We start from the raw sequence: 24,204 nt of genomic DNA, 5'->3' as shown, positions 1-24,204 counted from the left end.
ATGTGGACAATGCATACAGGAATGCATACTAGTCAACAGCTGTTGCTCCTCATTAAAGTAATGGTATAGACATCGCTGGTGTTGTAATGGTTAAACTCCAAGTACCCTTTCTGTCAGACACTGCATGTGGTGGTGTGGTTCATGGCTTTATTAGTGTTTTGGGGTTCAAGAGTTTTATGCAGGTTTGCACATATTTGAAAACACTAATTCAAAGCAGTTCATTGGATTGGTGAGCTGACACATCTACACGCTTGATCAATCAAACATGGCTTCATTTCCCTCTCATGATATCAGTTATTTTCCAGTGCTCTTTAGTGCCTTACCTATCACATTCCTTTGCATGCATTTATTTTTCCTCCATGTCTCTTTCTCTCATCCTACCGTCCTTTCTTTCTTTCTCTGCCGTCAATAGAGATATTTAAAGATGTACACAGGGGGAGTAAGCTTATTGGCTGATCAGATAGCCAATCAGCTTCAACCTCAGGAGGAACCCAAGCCCTTACTTGACGGGAGGCAATTGGTGGAATTGGTAAGAGCCAATGGTGTCGTAGGGCACTAGGCATGTTGTAGACCCAAGAGTGAAGTGACTCCAGCTTGCGAATGCAGCTGTGGTGTTTGGGGATAATGAGTGTAACTAGGACTTCCTGCTAGTTCTAGAGAACAATTTGTAATTGTGTGTTTCTTAGAAACTAACTCTGTGACCAGTGTTCTGTGTGTGTATGTGGAACATTTTGACCGTGTGTTTGCTGTGGTATCCAAAATGTGCTATAATCTCAGGTGTTTCTGACAATGCAAACATCTTTTGTTTTAGTGGCCCATGTTATGACCTACTAGGTTGTGAATGGTTTGATATCAATGGAACAGTTGATCCCATTATTCTCTATCAGTTTGATTCTCCCACTAAGTTGTGATGCTGGGGCTCCATGGAAATACCTACCCTCTCTCTCCATCGCTCTGCACCTCTCCCCTGCCCCTGATCTAATCTCCTTTCCCCCTCTTCCTCTTCAGGGTTCCCTGAGGAAGGAGTTTCCCCAGAACATCGGGGGCAGTGACGTGTGCTTCTTCTGCCGGAAGCGTGTGTACGTGATGGAGCGGCTGAGTGCTGAGGGCAAGTTCTTCCACCGTAGCTGCTTCAAGTGTGACTACTGCGGAACAACGCTTAGATTGTCATCCTACGCCTTCGATGTGGAGGATGGTACGTGCTCCCTAGATGCGTCTTTAGACCACTCGCAATGATCATAATGTAGTGTGCTTTTCAGCGTAAGCTGGTCCCAGATCTGTTTGTTACATGTGAACAGATCTAGCTTGCATACGCTGTTGATACAGTGGGGAGAACAAGTTTTTGATACACTGCCGATTTGGCAGGTTTTCCTACTTACAAAGCATGTAGAGGTCTGTAATTTTTATCATAGGTACACTTCAACTGTGAGAGATGGAATATAAAACATAAATCCAGAAAATCACATTGTATGATTTTTAAAGTAATTAATTTGCATTTTATTGCATGACATAAGTATTTGGTCACCTACCAACCAGTAAGAATTCCGGCTCTCATTGTTCACTGCATGTGAACAAGAACACCCCACTGAATGACAGTCACTTTGTTTTGTCTTGACCATATTCAAACAGGGCACAGACATTACTGACTCTCAATCAGATATATCACATGTATTTAGAAATCCCTCTTTACATCAGCAGATGATACAAAGTGCTGTACAGAAACCCAGCCTTAAACCCCAAACAGCAATCTATTCATATGTAGAAGCACTGTGGCAAGGAAAAACTCCCTAGAAAGGCAGGAACCTAGGAAGAACCCTGGAGAGGAACCAGGCTCTGAAGGGTGGCCAGTCCTCTGCTGGCTGTGCTGAGTGGAGATTATAAGAGTACATGACCATTAAGGCCAGATTGTTCTTCAAGATGTTCAAATATTTATAGATGACCAGCAGGGATCATTTGAGAATTTTATGATATGTAGAAAGTGCTGACTGAAATGTTGGCCTACTCATAGGTAGACATACATGTACTGTTAGCAGGTCAATTATACAAAGCCTTGTCCTTGTGGTTACTGTAGGTGTTATCAGATTGTCCTGCATTATCCTCATAGAGCCTGCTCCAGTCTTGTGATGTCATTTCCTTTTCTCTATGGGTGTTACGGTCTCTGTTGTGCTCATTGAACAAGTAGAAGATTGTTAGCAATGAGGGAGTGGCTGTTTCTCCCTGTTTAGTTTGTGATCCTAGTCATCCCACTGGTAGAGCAGACTCCAGAATGCCCACTGGGAACTTAGGTAGGGAAGGAGGACAATAATAGTGTCTATCTATGAACAGCATAGTCTAATACACACAGATGCTTTTTCCGAATGCAGGCTGATCTGGAAAGGTGTTTTGTTTTGCGCTGATTTGATATTTCTCTGTTTTTGTCTCCTGCAGGGAAGTTTTACTGCAAGCCGCACTACTGTTACCGCTTGTCTGGTCAGGCTCAGAGGAAGAGGCCAGCACCGACCTCTGCTCTGCTCAATACAAAGGTACTACTGACCCATCCTCCCCCCCCCCCCACACACACACACTGGATCTGTCATGTCGGACAATCAGGAAGTATAGGGTGTGTATTGACCCCCTCTGCCCCTGTCTTCAGGACAACCAGGCGTCCTTGCCCGTCATGGTCACCGTGGACTCCCCCGGGAGGGGGGAGATGGCATCCCTGTCTCCCGCTGAGCGCCATACCTCAGGTACCCCCACTAGCCCACTTTCCTCACCTCTAGCTGTGGTACCACTGCCCCGCCTGGCCTCACTGGCCCGGGCTCGATGGTTGGGGGAGGGGCCCCTGCGCACCCTCCGCTGCACCCTGTCCTGGACCTACCACCAGGTGGAGCTAACCTCTCAACTTTCAGCTTCTGTATACCTACTGTATCTACCTCTTCTGCTGTTTCACCCTCAACGCCTTGCTCAATCTCCTAGCATGACCTGTAGCATGATGTACTACAGTACCCATAGAACATACTGTATCCCCCTCGCCTTATATCACCTCTGTGGCTTTACTTCACAACTAATGACTCTGAGTGAATGTTAGCTAGCGTCCTCTATTCCTCTTTCGTATAGCTTGCTGTCCTATTGATGTTATTTCTGTGATTCTGTGCTTGTGGTGTGTTGGTTTTTTCTTGAAGATGCAGCATTCCCTCCCCTTTTGGTCAATATAGTAGCCCATGCTGGCAGCTACATTTTAAACGAATGGTGCATCTTCTTCGATCTCTCAGCTGGGTAATTAAAATAACAGTCAGGCAAAATGATGAGCCTTCGCTGTTTGCTTCTGTGGGTTTGTAAAACTTAATTATACTGTAATTACTTAACCTTTTCTCACTGTTATTAAGTAATTTAACAGTAACCTGTTGAATTGATTAATAGTTGTACATTAAATGTAATATTTATATTTTATTACTCAACAAATGTGTTGAGTATGCTCTTTTGCCTGCCTGTGCTTTAATTGAAGGCCCAACTCTATTGTGATTGTAACCTGTAGTGCTCTCTGACTTCCTTAGTTTTACCTTGTCCTATTTGACCTTCTCAGTAGAGCGTGCCTGTATCACTGCTTGTGATTGGTTCTTTGTAATCTTTACCTTTTCACCCTCCTATCAGAGTAGCCTGGAGCTGACAGCTAGTGCTTGAAACAGGGCTTGTGATTGTTCCATTGAAAGCCACCTTGCCCCTCATCTCTAACTGTACCGTCAGTGGGTGTCCTGTCTGTCTTCCTGCATCCCTCTTTGCATTCTAACACATACACTGCTTTTGCTAAATGCTGCATTTATCTTGCATATACTATATAGATTCTACAGATGAAACGTGTAGGTTGATGTATCTAATGTACGGCTAATTATCTAGTGTGAAGTTTGTAGCTTAGATTACTTTATTAAGAAATCTGTAGGCCTGCTAGGCTAGTATTAGATTTAAGGTAAGTATAAGGCATTCATCCCACAACATTCTTATACTTGGTGATAAGATAGAAGCAGGCCGCAAACATGATGTATACACTACAAGATTATGTGGACACCTGCTCGTCAAACATCTCACTCCAAAATCATGTACATTTAATATGGAGTTGGTGCCCACTTTACTGCTAATAGTCTCCACTAGAGGTTGACCGATTATGATTTTTTCAACGCCGATACCAATTTATTGGGGGGGACCAAAAAAAAAGCAGATGCCGATTAATCGGCCGATTTAAAAAAAATACAAAAATAAAATTTATATATATTAATAAATGCATAAAAAAGTGTGTATATATACACATGATTGTAATAATGACAATTGCAACAATACTGAATGAACACTTTTATTTTAACTTAATATAATACATATTATGGGCTTTTGGATGGGTATTCTTAAGGTGATTCCAAAGGTTGGTGGCATTTTTTGATTTAGCTGTTGCTGACCCCATGTTCCACCTTGCTTTCCCTGGTGCCAATTCCATGTAATAGTCCCACACTGGTGCTCTGCTTTTCTCTGTCATCTGTAAAACACACACAGCTCTGAAGAGTCTGCTTAGTAGACAAATACTCAACTGTTTGAATAAAAATAGAGTTTGAGTTACCTGTGATGAATGTTGAAAACAAAAACTGTAATTTCTATATGCAGGAAATCCTATTTTAATAATGGACATGGTAAGAATTGACTTCCAAAGTGCGAGTCATAATTCCCATGACACCTTCTAACAAAATCTGAAAAGCGGTTCCTTCATTCATTTATTCCATAGGATATTTTTAGATTAACTTAAAATAAGGTCTGTGTTTCTTGTAGGCTTACACTACCATGCCAATTTTATAACTGTGTAGATATCCATAGGACAAGGTAACTCTGATCAATATTGGCAAAATATAAGCAAAGATTTTATTTTTTTGTAGAGTGGATTTATGAAAATATTTTGACAAACGTTACCTTATCCTAGTGAGATTTACACGGGTATCAAAACACCGAGGCGTTTTAAGCCTGCACGAAACACAGACCTTATTTGAAGTAGATCAAGACATTCTCTGTGGAAGACATGAACGGTAAAATAATGAAGGTACCACTTTCAAGTTCAGCCGCAAGTTATTACAGGAATTATAACGCGTCGACTATTTCTCTCTAAACCATATACCTTGGACTATTACGAGCATGCTGCTGCCTACCACCCCTCAGTCAGACTGCTCTGTCAAATATCAAATCATAGACTTAACTATAATAAACACACAGAAATACGAGCCTTGGGTCAAATACGGAAACTATCACCTTGAAAACAAAGCGTTTATTCCGTTCCGTATTTTATCTAACTGGTGGCATCCATGAGTCTAAATATTCCTGTTACATTGCACAACCTTCAATGTTATGTCATAATTACGTAAAATTCTGGCAAATTAGTTCGCAAAGAGCCAGTCGGCCCAAACGGTTGCATATACCTTGACTCTGTGTGCAATGAACGCAAGAGAAGTGGCACAATTTGGTTAAAATTACCTGCTGACCTGGATTTCTTTTAGCTAAAAATGCAGGTTTCAACATATGTACTTGTGTATTGATTTTAAGAAAGGCATTGATGTTTATGGTTTTAAGAAAGGCATTGATGTTTATGGTTAAGTACACGTTGGAGCAACGATAGTCGTTGATTGTTTTTATAAGATATGTTTAATGCTAGCTAGCAACTTAACTTGGCTTACTGCATTCGTGCAACAGGCAGGCTCCTCGTGAGGCAGGTGGTTAGATCGTTGGCGTAGTTTACTATAAGGTTACAAGTTTGAATCCCCCAGGCTGACGAGGTAAAAATCTGTCATTCTGCCTCGTTCCTAGGCCATCATTGAAAATAAGAATGTGTTCTTAACTGACTTGCCTAGTTAAATAACGATTAAATAAAGGTGTAAACAAAAAATAAACGTAAAATTTGCCCTAATTAATGGGCCATTCCGATTAATCGGTCGACCTCTAGTCCCTACTCTTCTGGGAAGGCGTTCCACTTGATGTTGGAACATTGCTGCGGGGAATTGCTTCCATTCAGCCACAAGCATTAGTGAGGTCAGGCACTGATGTTGGGCGATTAGGCCTGGCTCGCAGTCGGCGTTCCAATCATCCTAAATGTGTTCGATGGGTTTGAGGTCAGAGCTCTGTGCAGGCCAGTCAAGTTCTTCCACACCGATCTCAACAAACCATTTCTGTATGGACTTTGCTTTGTGGACTGGGGCATTGTCATGCTGAAACTGGAAAGGGCCTTCCCCAAACTGTTGCCACAAAGTTTGAAGCACAGAATCGTCTAGAATGTCTTTGTATGCTGTAGCATTAAGATTTCCCTTCACTGGATCTAATGGGCCTAGCCCGAAGCATGAAAAACAGCCCCAGACCATTATTCATCCTCCACCAAACTTAGTTGGCACTATGCATTCAGGCAGGTAGGGTTTGCCTGGCATCAGCCAAACATAGTTTCCTTACGTCGGACTGCCAGATGGGGCTCCCGAGTGGTGCAGCGGTCTAAGACACTGCATCTCAGTGCTAGAGGCATCACTACAGACCCTGGTTCGATTCCAGGCTGTATCATAACCGGCCGTGATTGGGAGTCCGATTGGGCAATGCACAATTGGCCCAATGTTGTTAGGGTTTGGTCGGGGTAGGCAGTCATTGTAAATAAGAATTTGTTCTTAACTGACTTGCCTAGTTAAATAAAGGTTAAATAAATAAAACAATTATGGTGAAGCGTGATTCATCAGTCCAGAGAACACTTCCTCTGCTTCAGAGTCCAATTGCGGTGAGCTTTACACCACTCCAGCCAACGCTGTGATCTTGGGCTTGTGTGTGGCTGCTCGGCCATTGAAACCCATTTCATGAAGCTCCCAACGAACAGTTCTTGTGCTGACGTTGCTTCCAGAGGCAGTTTGGAACATGGTAGTGTTGCAACCGAGCACAGACGATTTTTACACGCTACGCTCTTCAGCATTCGGCAGTCCTGTTCTGTGAGCTTCTGTGGCCTACCACTTTGCTGCTCATCCGTTATTGCTCCCAGAAATTCCTACTTCACAATAACAGCACTTACAGTTGACTGGGGCAGCCCTAGCAGGGAAGAAATTTGACCAACTGACCTGTAGGAAAGGTGACATCCTATGACGGTGCCATATTGAAAGTCACTGAGCTCTTCAGTAAGGCCATTTTACTGACAATGTTTGGCTATGGATATTGCATGGCCATGCGCTCGATTTTATATACTTGTCAGCAACGGGTGTGGCTGAAATAGCCAAATCCACTTATTTAAATGGTGTCCCCATAATTTTGTTTATATGGTTTCTATTAATGGCTAACATTGATAATTTCATAACACATGCTAACCTGTGGTAATCCCTATCATCTTTAAAACTGAGGTGAGTAGAATAGGATTCATTGGCTCATGAATCTATTGTCTCATGATGTGATGCAGGCTCTATTGACTTCTAAATGTCCCTCTGTGATACTAGAGTTCTGCATTCTTCAGTTTCACTAATCTGACAAACTGTCACATGCACCATCGCATGAAAACAAATGAAATATCACACTCTGCCTCACCAAACCATGCTTTAGTGAGGGTTGCATGCGGCCATTGCTTACAACACATTTTCTGTTGGTAAGTTTCTCTCAACTTATTTTAAGCTAAATGTATCATTTTTAAGTGTTGCCGTGCCCTATGCAAGTAGATAATCTCATCGCAAATTTAGACTGATTCTACTAGACCAGGAATGGGCAACTTTGATGGGGGTTGGAGCCACATCTGAACTCATCATGAGGGAATGCGATCCAGGTCTGCGTACCCACATCCATATCCATCCTGCAATTCTACACATTTTGTCATGGGGTAGAGAGAAATGTTAGCCGTTTTTAAGCTAATTTACTGCAATTCAATGCATTCTCCCTGACTAATGCCATATTAATATGATATCTGCGTGAAAGTAAAAACAAAATCAATGTGTGCCCCCCAGTCGGTAAATTGACCATGTTTACTACAACAGGGTACTGATTTGGGACACTAGTTGACCATCCCTGTATTAGATTCTCAGTTTTACGACTTGCTAGGACGGATGGGAAAAAGGCAAAGTAGTACCAGCCTTATGTTATATAATACATATATATTATAATGTCTATAATAAATATTTTATATTTGTGAGCTACTGTAGGAAAAACAACGAATGCAATAAATTATTAGAATGACTGTGTGGTTTTGTCTGTTTGTCCTAGAATCTAAAGAAATGTGTATACAAACACCAATGGCTCAAACATGACACACATCAGTTCATACAAAATGAGTGATACAAAATTAGTGCTCAACTATAGTCATGGAAGAAACATAGATGGAAACGTGATTATGGAAAGATGTGGTTGCTAGAATGTTATACAGTAGGTACAGTATACTGGTATACTGTACTTGGAGATAAGGATAGCCCCAGTTTGAATGATTCCCAGCCTGCCTAGTGTCTACACCTTGCATGGCTCTTGCACTGCTGTATCCCTCCAGCTCCTCTTCTCAATCATGCTACCCATCTGATACTTAGAAAGCCTGTCTTGTTTTCTTTCCCCCGACAACTGTCCGCGCTCGCCCCTCCACGATCCACCCCAGTCCCAGAGGTCAACGGGCTGCAGGAGCCCAGCCTGCCTAAGCGTCTGCGGGGCACACCGGAGCGCATTGAGCTGGAGAACTACAGTCTCTCTCTACAGCGGGAGGAAGATCTGGAGGAGGTGCCCGAGGAGACGCTGGCTGAACACAACCTGAGCAGCGTGCTGGACAAGGACAAACACGCAGAGCTGGGCTCCAGGTAAGACAGAGGGACAGTCAGCTCTGCGAGGGCATGGCTAGTGGGAGCAACTGTTGAATCTCACCAGTTAGGCCTATGTTTTATTTTATTTCACCTTTATTTAACCAGGTAGGCTAGTTGAGAACAAGTTCTCATTTACAACTGCGACCTGGCCACGATAAAGCATAGCCGTGTGAACAGACAACACAGAGTTACACATGGAGTAAACAATAAACAAGTCAATAACAGTAGAAAAAGAAAGAAAAGAGTATATACATTGTGTGCAAAAGGTATGAGGAGGTAGGCGAATAATTACAATTTAGCAGATTAACACTGGAGTGATAAATGATCAGATGGTCATGTGCAGGTAGAGATACTGGTGTGCAAAAGAGCAGAAAAGTAAATAAATAAAAACAGTATGGGGATGAGGTAGGTAAATTGGGTGGGCTATTTACCGATGGACTATGTACAGCTGCAGCAATCGGTTAGCTGCTCAGATAGCAGATGTTTAACCTGTTGCGACGAGCCATCCCGGATCCGGGATAGTGAATACAGCCTCAAGCTCATTACTATAACGCAACGTTAACTATTCATGAAAATCGCAAATGAAATGAAATCAATCTATTTGCTCTCAAGCTTAGCCTTTTGTTAACACTGTCATCTCAGATTTTCAAAATATGCTTCTCAACCATAGCAAAACAAGCATTTGTGTAAAAGTATTGATAGCTAGCGTAGCATTTAGCGTAGCATTTAGCGTTAGCATTCAGCAGGCAACATTTTCACAAAAACCAGAAAAGCATTCAAATAAAAAATTATTTACCTTTGAAGAACTTCAGATGTTTTCAATGAGGAAACTCTCAGTTAGATAGCAAATGTTCAGTTTTAACTGAAAGATTATTTGTTTAGGACAAATCGCTCCGTTTTCTGCGTCACATTTAGCTACGAAAAAAAACCTGTATCCAGGATTGTGTAAATCTATCTGCAAGCTCATTAGCATACCGCAACGTTAACTATTCATGAAAATCGCAAATGAAATTAAATAAATCTATTTGCTCTCAAGCTTAGCCTTTTGTTAACACTGTCATCTCAGATTTTCAAAATATCTTCTCAACCATAGCAGAACAAGCATTTGTGTAACAGTATTGATAGCCTAGCATAGTATTATGCCTGACATTCAGCATGCAACATTTTCACAAAAACCAGAAAAACATTAAAATAAAATCAACTACCTTTGAAGAACTTCAGATGTTTTCAATGAGGAGACTCTCAGTTAGATAGCAAATGTTCAGTTTTTACAAAAATATTATTTGTGTTGACAAATCGCTCAGTTTTCTTCATCACGTTTGGGTAAGAAAAAAAACGAAAATTAAGTCATTAAAACGCAAACTTTTTTCCAAAATAACTTCATAATATCAACAGAAACATGGCAAACCGATGTTTAGAATCAATCCTCAAGGTGTTTTTCACATATCTATCGGCGATAAAATCCATCGTGGCAGTTGACTTTCTCTTCTGAAGAAATGGAACGGCGCATGGACCTAAAAATTACGCAATAATTTCGACACAGGACTGGGGCACTCACAAATAATATCTTTGCAGTTTTGGAAACGTCAGAATTGTTTTCTTTCCAAAGCTGTCAATTACATGCATAGTCGAGCATCTTTTCGTGACAAAATACAGTGCCTTGCGAAAGTATTCGGCCCCCTTGAGCTTTGCGACCTTTTGCCACATTTCAGGCTTCAAACATAAATATATAAAACTGTATTTTTTTGTGAAGAATCAACAACAAGTGGGACACAATCATGAAGTGGAACGACATTTATTGGATATTTCAAACTTTTTTAACAAATCAAAAACTGAAAAATTGGGCGTGCAAAATTATTCAGCCCCTTTACCTTCAGTGCAGCAAACTCTCTCCAGAAGTTCAGTGAGGATCTCTGAATGTTCCAATGTTGACCTAAATGACTAATGATGATAAATACAATCCACCTGTGTGTAATCGAGTCTCCGTATAAATGCACCTGCACTGTGATAGTCTCAGAGGTCAGTTAAAAGCGCAGAGAACATCATGAAGAACAAGGAACACACCAGCCAGGTCCGAGATACTGTTGTGAAGAAGTTTAAAGCCGGATTTGGATACAAAAAGATTTCCCAAGCTTTAAACATCCCAAGGAGCACTGTGCAAGCGATAATATTGAAATGGAAGGAGTATCAGACCACTGCAAATCTACCAAGACCTGGCCGTCCCTCTAAACGGATGGCACTGTGATAAACTGCATCCCGTTTCCTGAGTAGAGTATTGGAAGCTATTTTGTAGATGACATCGCCGAAGTCGAGGATCGGTAGGATAGTCAGTTTTACTAGGGTAAGATTGGCGGCGTGAGTGAAGGAGACTTTGTTGCGGAATAGAAAGCCGACTCTAGATTTGATTTTAGATTGGAGATGTTTGATATGAGTCTGGAAGGAGAGTTTACAGTCTAGCCAGACACCTATTCTAGGTCGGAACCATCCAGGGTGCTGATGTTAGTCGGTCGTGCGGGTGCAGGCAGCGAATGTTTTAAAAGCATGCATTTGGTTTTAGTAGCGTTTAAAAGCAGTTGGTGGCCACGGAAGGAGTGTTGTATGGCATTGAAGCTCGTTTGGAGGTTAGATCGCACAGTGTCCAAGGAAGGGCCAGAAGTATACAGAATGGTGTCGTCTGCGTAGAGGTGGATCAAAGAATCGCCCGCAGCAAGAGCAACATCATTGATATATACAGAGAAAAGAGTCGGCCTGAGAATTGAACCCTGTGGCACCCCATAGAGACTGCCAGAGGACCGGACAACATGCCATCCGATTTGTATTGTAATGCACACAAACTGGCTGATGCTTAAATTATAATTTACTATTGCATGCTGGCATGTGATTATTATGGTCAGTGCTTGTAAAGTATTGGATATATACAGTGCCAGTAAGTGTTTGTGTGTGTATATATCCTCTCCTTCCCTGCCTACTTTAACATCTGCCTCTCTTGCACTCCTACAGCAGCTCTGAGTCTGACATGGAGGAGGAGGACCAGGAGGATGAGGACAATGAGGAGCAGCAGGAGCCCCCCAGCCCCTCAGACCTGGGAGGGGTACCCTGGAAAGAGGCTGTGGAGATCCATGCTAAGCTGAAGACCGACAGCGACCCAGGGGCCGAGGGAGAGGACGGGGCTCAAATGGTTAGAGACCTAAAGGTGGAGGAGGAGGAAGATGATGAAGAGGACGATGAGGAGGAATCGAGTGATGGTAAAATAGTTTTTTTTAAATTACGTAAGACAATTTAAAGTTTACAAAGTGTGTCTACTGTATGTCGTTATCTACGGGTTCAGTTTTCAGATGTCCTGTTTGGAGTGCTGATAAAAAATATATTTAAAAAATTATGATATGTGCGATTTGGAATGTTGCAGACCTGTCTAGTCACTCAGGCAGTGGGCTCTACAGTAAACTGGTGTCAATGTTTTGTGTAGCTCAGTTGGTAGAGCATGGCTTGTAACAGTAGTGGGTTCGAACCACCCATGGAATGTATGCACACATGACTGTAAGTCGCTCGTCTGCTAAATGATGATGTCTTCCTCATTTGTATGTGAACATTCTGTCTTCATCTTAAATCTGACTATTGGTCCTCTTATCTCACTAAATCTGTTTTTTAAAGAAAAGTATTCCTCTTTCACCTGTCACTGTGAAGTCATTGTTTTCCTCATCTTCTCTGTGTCTCCTCCCCCCTCTCTCTGTCTGTCTTCCTGTCTGTCTGTTGTGGGGCATGTCTCCCCCTACTGGCAGAGGGGGAGTACTGCCCGTGGGAGAGGGAGCTCCAGTCAGGTGTATGGCTGGAGAACCTCAAAGATGAAGAGGATACAGGTACATTTAAAGGTAGCACCACTGCCTGCTGATGGGGTTTGCACACTTAACGACGAGTGAAGGGACATTCTCATTCATTAACTCTTGTGTTGGGTTTGTTTCTTTTTACCAGGCTTTCTCCTGCAGTGTTGGGTTGGCATGGTTATGTTTGAATTGTGGAATTTTGACTGAGATGGACGGTTATTTTTAATTCTCTGTTTTACATTCTCATGCTGAAATATCACTACCCGTTTTATTCTACCCCTTAACGTTCTTCCTATTAACTTGTTTTCTTGCAACATTGTTTTTGTAAATAATCCACTTCTACTAAGAACATGTACAGTGTCCCTTTTTTAGTCAGTCAACAGTTTTACCATGGTAGAGACGTTGTCTTTCTGATTTATAATATTTTACTGTAAAGCTGCTACTGTTGTTCCAGGACACTATTGCATGCAGCCTCCATCTCCTTCCTGTGGTATATCATATTTCAACCGTACTGTCTCCTACTGTTCTAAAATCACCTCTATACCTTCTCTCTCTTATCCCTCTCTTTTCCCATTCTGTCCTGTCTGTTTCCCTTGGTGTTCCTACTCCCATTGCTCAACGACTCTCTTACACTTCATGCAATATGGAACTCAAATCCACACACACCAACGATATACGGTCCACCCCCTACACCTCCATACAGCCAGATACCTGCAGATCCAGCAAGCGCTGCAGCCTGTGGATCCTACAGTCATTAAGAATATCAGAGGAGTCTCCGTGCTGTCGGAGGGGCCTCCTGCCTCAGCCTCCCAGCCCTCCTCCACAGGTAACCCAGCCTAGAGGAGCTAATCCCTGGGTACACTTCCCAGGCCAGCCCCTTTGCTCCCTGACTGTGGGTCTCCCGGTTGGGGACCAGTGTCTCTCATCAGACTGGCTACTGCTGTGTGTGTCTGCGCCAGGAGGACCAACCCTTCCACACTAATCAACCTCTTGTCTATAATCATCTGTGGTTTGATTGTCCTGCTTTCTTTTGTTGAGCATTTATGTTGTGTCTCAGTGTTGACGTTAAGGAGTCTGGGGTTGTGACCGATGGACAGAGAGACACAGGTTTCACTTGGTCAGATCAAAGGTCACCAATCACACCTCTGGTTCCTTCCTTTATTTATCCCTTTTGATTATTCTGCCTGTTCATTTGGTTTGGCTTTGTTCTGTTATTTATTTCCCATGTGTCTGTTCTGTTAATATCCTGTCCCAACCATGTTTGTTTTAAATGTAGCCCCCGCCAACACATCCGCCCGTCATGAGGCTGTGCGAGTCTGGTTGGAGTCGGTGTCTGGAGGTAGTGCAGAGCGATATATGTGATCATTATATATGATGATCCCTATACCTTGGCTTTACAGCTCTATTCTACTCTACCTTCCTTATAGCATGGCAGCACACACAGACACACAATCACAAGCATGCATGCTGGAACTATACAACGCAAGAGACCAACACTTTACCAGTTTTCTCACCACCCAACCTCACCTCCCTGTCCCTGTCAGATCACACTGTAAAGTATCGGAGTAGAAGGAGATAAGTTATGGGGGGGGGGGGGCTATACACCACACTCACCAGGGCTGTTGCAAGCCTATGGTGGTCTGTCTGGCGTGCATGATGTCACTAGATGGGTAATGACTTGTGTGGGTGGAGTTGTCATTTCTCTGGAATCCTTGTTTTCCTCTGATATTAACAGTGGCATGTTTCTGAGGTGGGTTGACTCTTTTTTTCAAGCTTTTGGGGTGGTTTCTTTCTTGACAAACACACAAAAAACATACAAACTTGTAACATACTGTATAGTATATGGATCTCACAAGGACCACTTGGACAGGAGGGATACTTTTGCTTTTCCACTTCAACATGGATGCCGTTAACACCTTGTGGATTTCTTGATGCAAGCGTCCTCTGTTTGCATTTTCAGTAATGGATCAGTGCATGTCTGTCTCTAACCACCAATCATGTCATGGTAATATATGCTCTTCTTTTTCTTTATCTGCAAAGCCTGTTGTGTGCAAATATATGTGAATGTTATGACGTGTCTATGAACATCTTACCACACATGTATTTTTATAATTGTCCCAGAAATGGACTTCTCCTAGGCCTAGTCAAATGCTTTTCTCATTCCTGTCTCCATGCTTCATATTCGCCCAAAGGTCTTTTTCTTAAGTGTTTGTTTAACCTTTTGTTTCTTGCCTGCCCTGAGGTCAGAAAATCAGAGGGTTCAAATTAGACAGCTTTGAGGGAGTCCTAGACAGCTCTCTTTGGTTGAACCTAGGGCTGGTACGGTGACCGTATTACTGCCACACCGGCGGTCACGAGTCTTGATGGCAGTCAAATTTCTTGTGACCGTACTCATGGTAATTAGGCTTCTCAAAGCTCTGATGCTGCTGATGGTCATTAATAACCTACCAAACGTGTTAACTGCCTGGTACCCCTGCACTATTATGTCCCTCTAATCAATATGACATCAAATGCAAATGTATCGAAAATCTAATCAAACACTTCACTTCAACGTTCATGTTGCGCAACATTTCTAACAGCTATGCAATTGCGTGAGAAAACAGAGTGATGGCCTCTATTAAAAAGAGGAATATCCCATCTGCTTTCTATAGGCTAGGCCTACTACATTTATTTCTCAACTTTCCTAATGTTAAGAAAATATGAAGTACATTGCTTATCTTTACAACAGGTGTATAGCCTACCTGGCTGGCATGAAAATGAACCACAGGAAAAGCATCCTCCATTCACTATTTAAGGGGACAGATGACATGTCTTTTCCCACGCTGCCCCTCTTTCGAGACAGGTGCATGATAATGGTCCATATTTCACACACATTATTTAGTATATGTAAAGACTAGATTAAATCAACAATGGTCTTGATGGGTGACAATATTAGACTATCACTTGTGAATGATGCCCAGCTTAAGACAAACAGCGCATGCTGCATGTAGCCTAGCTCATAGGCTTGTGTTTTTTGTTAAGGTTTGTATCACAACTAAAGTGGTCAAATAACCTCTTAAAATCAAGCACATTAATCTGCTTTACAAGAGGTGTAGAGGCTAACTGGCAGACATACGCAGTGCTTGAGTTTCAAGTTTGGGGAAGATAATTTTCACCATAAAATACATTTTCACCTTTTTATAATAAAAGCATCACGTGCATAATCGTATTTGTGGTCACTTTTGAGAATGGTGTTTTCCTGCTAATGGAACATTTGATTAATAGCCTACTGCCGTATGCACATTGCTGCGCTTATAATGCGACAGCCTAATAGTTTATCAACATTTTAGGTTAACTTCTTGATGCACCCATCCCGTTACCGGGATCATTTTCGTCAACATCCGCTGAATTGCAGAGTGCCAAATTCAAATTAAATTACAAAAAATATTTACATTTCATGAAATCACAAGTGCAATATAGCAAAACAGCTTAGTTTGTTGTTAATCCACCTGGCATGTCAGATTTCTAAAAAGCTTTTCGGCAAAAGCCGAATAAAATAATAATAAATAAAATGAATCGCTTACCTTTGATCTTCAGGTGTTTGCACTCACGAGACTCCCAGTTACACAATAAATGTTCCTTTTGTTCCATAAAGATGATTTTTATATCCAAAATACCTCCATTTGGTTGGCGCGTTATGTTCAGAAATCCACAGGCTCGAGCGGTCACGACCAGGCAGACGGAAGTTCTAAATACTATCCGTAAAGTTCATAGAAACATGTCAAACATTTTTTAATAATCAATACTCAGGTTGTTTTTACAATATATAATCGATAATATTTCAACCCGGGACTATAGCTTCTTCAATAGGAGAGAGAGAGAAAATGTCTGCTCCAAGCTGTTGCACATGCAAGACGCTGCTGGCACCCAGCCATACAATGACGTAATGTCATCTTTCTCACTCATTTTTCAAAATAAAAGCCTGAAACTATGTATAAAGACTGTTCACACCATGGGAAAGCCATAGGAAAGGAATCTGGTTGATATCCCTTTAAATGGAGCGAAGGCAGGCAATGGAATAGAGAGCTTTCAGGAAAAACAGCACTTCCGGGTTGGATTTTCCTCAGGTTTTCGCCTGCAATATCAGTTCTGTTATACTCACCGACAATATTTTGACAGTTTTAGAAACTTTATTGTTTTCTATCCTAATCTGTAAATTATATGCATATTCTAGATTCTGGGCCTGAGAAATAGGCAGTTTCATTTGCGTACGTTTTTCATCCAAACATCAAAATCCTGCCCCCTACACTCAACAGGTTAAACGTTCTTATCTGTTGCGTCAAGCTCATTGTGTCAAACAGGTTTTCTGATGCTAGTGGTTGTATTAATTTGGAACCTATCTGAGTGTTTGGAATATTTATTTCTTGCACAGAATAGAATAGGTCAACTTTTCTACTATGGGGGAGAGTAGATTGACATAGGCTAGTGCTTTTGCTGTTCGTTAGGCCTACTCATCTTGTTGGCTGACGAAAAGTAAATGTGGACTGTACTTCCAATATCTTCAAAATGCGCCTTGGAATTGGATACGGACACACAAGGTTACGTCCCCGATGTGTCCGTCTTCACTTATAGCCTGTGAGAAAGACTCGATCACGTGACCGAAAGCCATGTGACTGAGAGGTGCTTCTGCACGCAGCGGGAAGAAGTGGCACAACGGCAACTGGCCGCTAAAGGCATGGATTTCTTTTTTAGGGGATTTTCTTTTTTTCAGCTGGGAAATTTGAGGGATTATCAAGTGCTTGTCAAATTTGTGAATGAGAGACTAAAGTGTGTACAGCCTGTGCAAAAAAACTAAGCTGAGCTCATGGCTTTCATGCAACTTTTTTCAAATAATCATTAGTCACATCATGCAGCCTAGAATGTATTAAAAATCCAATCATACCGCCCAAAATTTGTATCACAAATAAAGTTACATAAATAACTCGAAATTAAGCATATAAGAGCACCTGTTTCTTTGTTAACCGCTCAACACAGAACAGCCGCATGTGCGTCCTCAAATCGTTTGGAGAAAATATCCTTTCTATTTTTTTCAGCTACATTATGTTCAATTGTATTCTTAATATTATAAAATAATGCCATGGAATTCTAACCAAATCTTGTCTGCTAAATTAACTAGTGTAGCCCACAGCCATATGGCATAGCCAGATCAGGACCTAACTAACATACAGTGGGGCAAACAAGTATTTAGTCAGCCACCAATTGTGCAAGTTCTCCCACTTAAAAAGATGAGGCATGTACATTTCATCATAGGTACACTTCAACTATGACAGACAAAATTAGAAAAGAAATCCAGAAAATCACATTGTAGGATTTTTAATAAATGTATTTGCAAATTATGGTGGAAAATAAGTATTTGGTCACCTACAAACAAGAAAGATTTCTGGCTCTCACAGACCTGTAACTTCTTATTTGAGGCTCCTCTGTCCTCCACTCGTTACCTGTATTAATGGCACCTGTTTGAACTTGTTATCAGTACAAATGACAACTGTCCACAACCTCAAACAGTCACACTCCAAACTCCACTATGGCCAAGACCAAGGAGCTGTCAAAGGACACCAGAAACAAAATTGTAGACCTGCACCAGGCTGGGAAGACTGAATCTTCAAAAGGTAAGCAGCTTGGTTTGAAGAAATCAACTGTGGCAATTATTAGGAAATGGAAGACATACAAGACCACTGATATCGATCTGGGGCTCCACGCAAGATCTCACCCCGTGGTGTCAAAATGATCACAAAAACGGTTAGCAAAAATCCCAGAACCACACGGGGGGACCTAGTGAATGACCTACAGAGAGCTGGGACCAAAGTAACAAAGCCTACCATCAGTAACACGCTACGGACTCAAATCCTTCAGTGCCAGACGTGTCCCCCTACTTAAGCCAGTACATGTCCAGGCCCGTCTGAAGTTTGCTAGAGAGCATTTGGATGATCCAGAAGAAGATTGGGAGAATGTCATATGGTCAGAATAAACCAAAATATAACTTTTTGGTAAAAACTCAACTTTGGGGCTGTTTTTCTGCAAAGGGACCAGGATGATTGATATCGTGAGATTTTGAGTGAAAACCTCCATCAGCAAGGGCATTGAAGATGAAACGTGGCTGGGTCTTTCAGCATGACAATGATCCCAAACACACCGCCCGGGCAACGAAAGAGTGGCTTCGTAAGAAGCATTTCAAGGTCCTGGAGTGGCCTAGCCAGTCTCCAGATCTCAACCCCATAGAAAATCTTTGGAGGGAGTTGAAAGTCCGTGTTGCCCAGCAATAGTCCCAAAACATCACTGCTCTAGAGGAGATCTGCATGAAGGAATGAGCCAAAATACCAGCAACAGTGTGTGAAAACCTTGTGAAGACTTACAGAAAACGTTTGACCTCTGTCATTGCCAACAAAGGGTATGTAACAAAGTATTGAGATATTTTGTTATTGACCAAATACTTATTTTCCACCATAATTTGCAAATAAATTCATTAAAAATCCTACAATTAGATTTTCTGGATTTCTTTTCTCATTTTGTCTGTCCAAGTTGAAGTGTACCTATGATGAAAATTACAGGCCTCATCTTTTTAAGTGGTAGAACTTGCACAATTGGTGGCTGACCAAATACTTTTTTGCCCCACTGTAAGTACAATGCAGAGTATGCTATTCTGTTCTTCTGAAATAGACTACATTTTCTTCATATCATGTTTCTTTAGACCTCTCAAAAAAAGAATGGATTCATTGTGATAGTGTAGGCTACATTACATGGATTTATTAGACATTTATTGAAATGTAGATATTCCAAAGTTCTGCATCAGTGGCTTGTAGGCTATGCTAAATGTGTTTATGTCAATTAACGGTCAATTACAAAATGTAATGACCGCCACAGCCCTAGTTGAACCAGACTAAAAGCTCAGTTGGTAACCTGTTTCACTGTTTCCTCGCTCTCCTGTGCCCTCAGAGACCTGTGAGGATGAGGACCAGGAAGTAGAAGTTGGCAGCCATGATTTTGAGCCGGGCACCGAGATGGATCAGGGTATGCAACCAACTTTTTCAACAAATCTACTGTTTAGTTTTCTAATTATTAATTGAATACTAGAGTGAGGTTTCACAGAATGTGTATGAACAAATGTAATTTATGAGCTATGATGACAGCAAGGGTTAGACTGGTGAGGTACATTATCGGGTTCAAAGATGCACTTGTTAGTACATTGTTAGGGCAGAGACATGAGCATCTCATCATTATATACATATCTCTGGTATAAGTGAGTTCACCAGGAAGTTACATCATACTTACCTCTCACTACAGATAAAACAATTAGCCAGATATTTCACCGAATGTATAAATTTGAAGCATCTGGTTGGCACTTCCACTCACAACCAAGTATGGTGAATTACACTACCATTCAAAAGTTTGGGGTCACTTAGAAATGTCCTTGTTTTTTAATGAAAAGCAAACATTTTGTCCATTTAACATCAAATTGATCAGAAATACAGTGCAGACATTATTAATGTTGTAAATGACTATTCTAGCTGGAAACAGCAGATTTTCTTAATGGAATATCTACATAGGCGTACAGAGGCGCATCATCAGTAACCATCACTCCTGTGTTCCAATGGCACGTTGTGTTAGCTTATCCAAGTTTATAATTTTAAAAGGCTAATTGATCATTAGAAAACCCTTTTGCAATTATGTTAGCACAGCTGAAAACTGTTGTGCTAATTAAATTAGCAATAAAACTGGCCTCCTTTAGATTAGTTGAGAATCTGGAGCATCAGCATTTGTTGGTTTGATTACAGGCTAAAAGTGGCCAGAAACAAAGACCTTTCTCCTGAAACTCGTCAGTCTATTCTGGTTCTGAGAAATGAAGGCTATTCCGTGCGAGAAATTGCAGAGAAGCTGAAGATCTCATACAATGCTGTGTACTACTCCCTTCACAGAACAGCGCAAACTGGCTTTAACCAGAATAGAAAGAGGAGTGGGAGGCCCCGGTGCACAACTGAGCAAGAGGACAAGTATATTAGTGTCTAGTTTAAGAAAAAGCCAGTCTTCAACTGGCAGCTTCATTAAATAGTACCATCAAAACACCCGTCTCAACGTCCAGTGAAGAGGCGACTCCGGGATGCTGGCCTTCTAGGCAGAGTTCCTCTGTCCAGTGTCTGTGTTCTTTTGCCCATCTTAATCTTTTATTTTATTTGGCCAGTCTGAGATATGGCTTTTTCTTTACAACTCTGCCTCGAAGGCCAGCATGCTGGAGTCGGCTCCTCACTGACGTTGAGACTGGTGTTTTGCGGGTACTATTTAATGAAGCTGCCAATGTGTTTCTGATCAATTTGATGTTATTTTAATGGACAAAAAAAATAGTTTTTTCTTCAAAAACAAGGACATTTGGACGTGACCTCAAACATTTGAACAGTAGTGTACATTATCGAGTTCTAAGATATACTTATTGTCTATATTATTACAGAAGACATTCCCTCCGACGCAGAGGCTGAGGCTCTTCTACACCAGTCAGAGATCAGTGATGCGTTTCCTGAAGAGGACAAGAAGTCGGAAAGACAGGGGCTCGCCTTCAGCATTGAACAATCTAGTGTCAGTCCAGTGAAGTTAGTTGGGGAAGTTGTGCTCTTGCCAGTCAAACCACCGACTCCACAGCCTGATTCACAGGTAAGAAATGTTGGCAACACTTTACATTAAGTTGCCCTTATTACTCACAATGTAGGAGTTACATAGGCTTTACTATATAATTACATGGTTATCGTGTTGTTGCAAAATCGGTTATTACACAATTGGAACATGGAATGTGTAATTACACATTCACTTGCTGAAGGTTATTCCACATGTGTAACTTTATGTTATTACACATTCACTTGCTGAAGGTTATTCCACATGTGTAACTTTATGTTATTACACATTCACTTGCTGAAGGTTATTCCACATGTGTAACTTTATGTTATTACACATTCACTTGCTGAAGGTTATTCCACATGTGTAACTTTGTTGTTACACATTCACTTGCTGAAGGTTATTCCACATGTGTAACTTTATGTTATTACACATTTTCTTGTCACCTGTGAATTACAATGTTAACAACTCAAACCAAAATCTGACCTTGTTACATGTTACTACAAGGTGCCACTACCATTGAATCCACATGTAATACCAGAGTTTATAAATAGTCTTAGACCTGTTAACAACAATTATAACAAGGAACACCCTGTCATTAACTACCAGTAATTTTCTATGTGTTTATTTTTATGTTATGACCTGGCGGCTCAAAGGTTATACCAAATCAAGTATAACATTAGAACAATATAGTTACAATATAGTTACATAGGATCTACTTAATTGTCATGTACCTACCCAGGCGCAAGCAACTTAATGTAACGTGAAACCCAGTAGGGTATAACCTTTATAATTACTATTTAGTTACAATGTAACAACCTTTGTAGTTGCGACGTAAAAACAACCTTTGCGGACACTAGTCTAAACAGGAGAAATTAGGAGACAGGACAACTTTTAGTTACATTGTAGGTACAATCTTTAATAACCCACCATGTAATTACAATATTGTTACAAGGGATATACACTCAGTGTACGACACATTAAGAACACCTGCTCTTTCCATGACAGACTGACCAGGTGAAAGCTATTATCCCTTAATTATGTCACTTGTTAAATCCATTTAAATTAATGTAGATCAGGTATTCCCAAACTGGGGTACGCGCAATGCCATCGGTGTACGCCAAATAAAAATGTGATTGGTAGAATTTTTTGTTTTTAAATACTTTAAAAAAAAATCTTCACGTTTTCAAACAGTCATCTATATTTTCCAACAGGGCTATACATTTGGGTGAGGTTTTTTTCTCACCTGAGTAGCCTCGTTTCACTGCCAAAAATAAAATTAAACCATCAAGTGTTCAGCAAAATAACAACAACTACAGGTAGACTAGTCAAATAATTAACATCCAATCACATTAACCGTTACTCCCTCGCGGGAATTCCACTAACTCTAAAATTGATACATGGTTAAAAAATTGATACATGGTTAAAAAAAGTAAGGCCCGGGTCCATAGAGACACGTACCAGCTCTACTGGTTGTACTGCTACTACCAGCAGTACTACACCTGCACTTGTTGAAGGCACAAGTTGTTCTGCTTCCACGAGCACATCCAATGCGAGCATCAGTAATCCTACCTTTGTTGTTAGCCCAGCTAGTATGGACACAGTTGTGAATCTGATGCAGTCGAATAGATACTGCCCCCTTACCTGGGAAAGCACCGAACGAACAACAGACGGACGTTGGACCATCGAAGAGGTGAAAATATGATGATGACTACATTGATTTTGGGTTCACTTAAACTCAGCAAAAAAAGAAATGTCCCTTTTTCAGGACCCTGTCTTTCAAAGATAATTCGTAAAAATACAAAACTTCACATATCTTGATTGTTAAGGGTTTAAACACGGTTTCCCTTGCTTGTTCAATGAACCATAAACAATTAATGAACATACACCTGAGGAATGGTCGTTAAGACACTAACAGCTTACAGACGTTAGGCAATTAAGGTCACAGTTATGAAAACCTAGGACACTAAAGAGGCATTTCTACCGACTCTGAAAAACACCAAAAGAAAAATGCCCAGGGTCACTGCTCATCTGCATGAACGTACCTTAGGCATGCTGCAAGGAGGCATGAGGACTGCAGGGCAATAATTTGCAATATCGTAGCTTTGAGACGTCTAAGACAGCGCTACAGGGAGACTGGATGACCGGCTGATCGTCCTCGCAGTGGCAGACCACGTGTAACAACACTGGCACAGAATCGGTCCATCGAACATCACACCTGCGGAACAGGTACAGGATGGCAACAACAACTGCCCGAGTTATACCAGGAACGCACAATCACTCCATCAGTGCTCAGACTGTATGCAATAGGCTGAGAGAGGCTGGACTGAGGGCTTGTAGGCCTGTTGGAAGGAAGGGTCCTTACCAGACATCACCGGCAACAACGTTGCCTATGGGCACAAACCCACAGTCACTGGACAAGACACGACTGGCAAAAAATGCTCTTCACTGACGAGTTGCAGTTTTTCTCACACCAGAGGTGATATTCGGATCCACGTATATTGTCGAAGGGATGAGCGTTACTCTAGAAGCGTGTTATATGGTGAGCTACCGAGTGGCTAGGACAGGCAAGCCCCATACAATTGTGGAGGACTTGGCTGGGAAAATGCTGGGGGAAAAGACCAAAAAAACTATACATACAATGCCTCCATCAAACAACACTGTTTCACAACGCATCAGTGACATGGCTTTGCATACAAGCCAGTGAATTCTATGCGTTACAGCTGCATGAGTCAGCAGATGTGGCGGGCCTGGCACATCTCCTGGTATACAGTTGTAGTCGGAAGTTTACATACACTTAGGTTGGAGTGGTTGAAACTCGTTTTTCAACCACTCCAAAAATGTCTTGTTAATAACAAAATATAATTTTGGCAAGTCGGTTAGGACATCTACTTTGTGCATGACACAAGTGATTTTTCCAACAATTGTTTACAGACAGATTATTTCACTTATAATTC

At 41.4% G+C, this 24,204-nt stretch overlaps 1 protein-coding gene across 1 annotated transcript in view; it reads left to right on the top strand.

Moving 5' to 3' along the window:
- Nucleotides 1-24,204, top strand: part of LOC124034659 (protein-methionine sulfoxide oxidase mical3a-like) — a 122,447-nt gene that overhangs the window by 72,017 nt on the left and 26,226 nt on the right. Inside the window, 8 exon segments of the mRNA XM_046348120.1 lie at nucleotides 413-529; nucleotides 1,009-1,195; nucleotides 2,428-2,522; nucleotides 2,633-2,726; nucleotides 8,591-8,786; nucleotides 11,790-12,034; nucleotides 19,583-19,657; nucleotides 21,090-21,289. Of these exon segments, the coding sequence (XP_046204076.1) occupies nucleotides 413-529; nucleotides 1,009-1,195; nucleotides 2,428-2,522; nucleotides 2,633-2,726; nucleotides 8,591-8,786; nucleotides 11,790-12,034; nucleotides 19,583-19,657; nucleotides 21,090-21,289 (1,209 nt within the window).

The sequence above is a fragment of the Oncorhynchus gorbuscha genome, linkage group LG01 (genome assembly GCF_021184085.1).
Source record: "Oncorhynchus gorbuscha isolate QuinsamMale2020 ecotype Even-year linkage group LG01, OgorEven_v1.0, whole genome shotgun sequence".
Lineage (NCBI taxonomy): Eukaryota > Metazoa > Chordata > Actinopteri > Salmoniformes > Salmonidae > Oncorhynchus > Oncorhynchus gorbuscha.
Note: the sequence above shows the minus strand (reverse complement) of the source record. Positions and strands in the feature narration are given on the sequence as shown.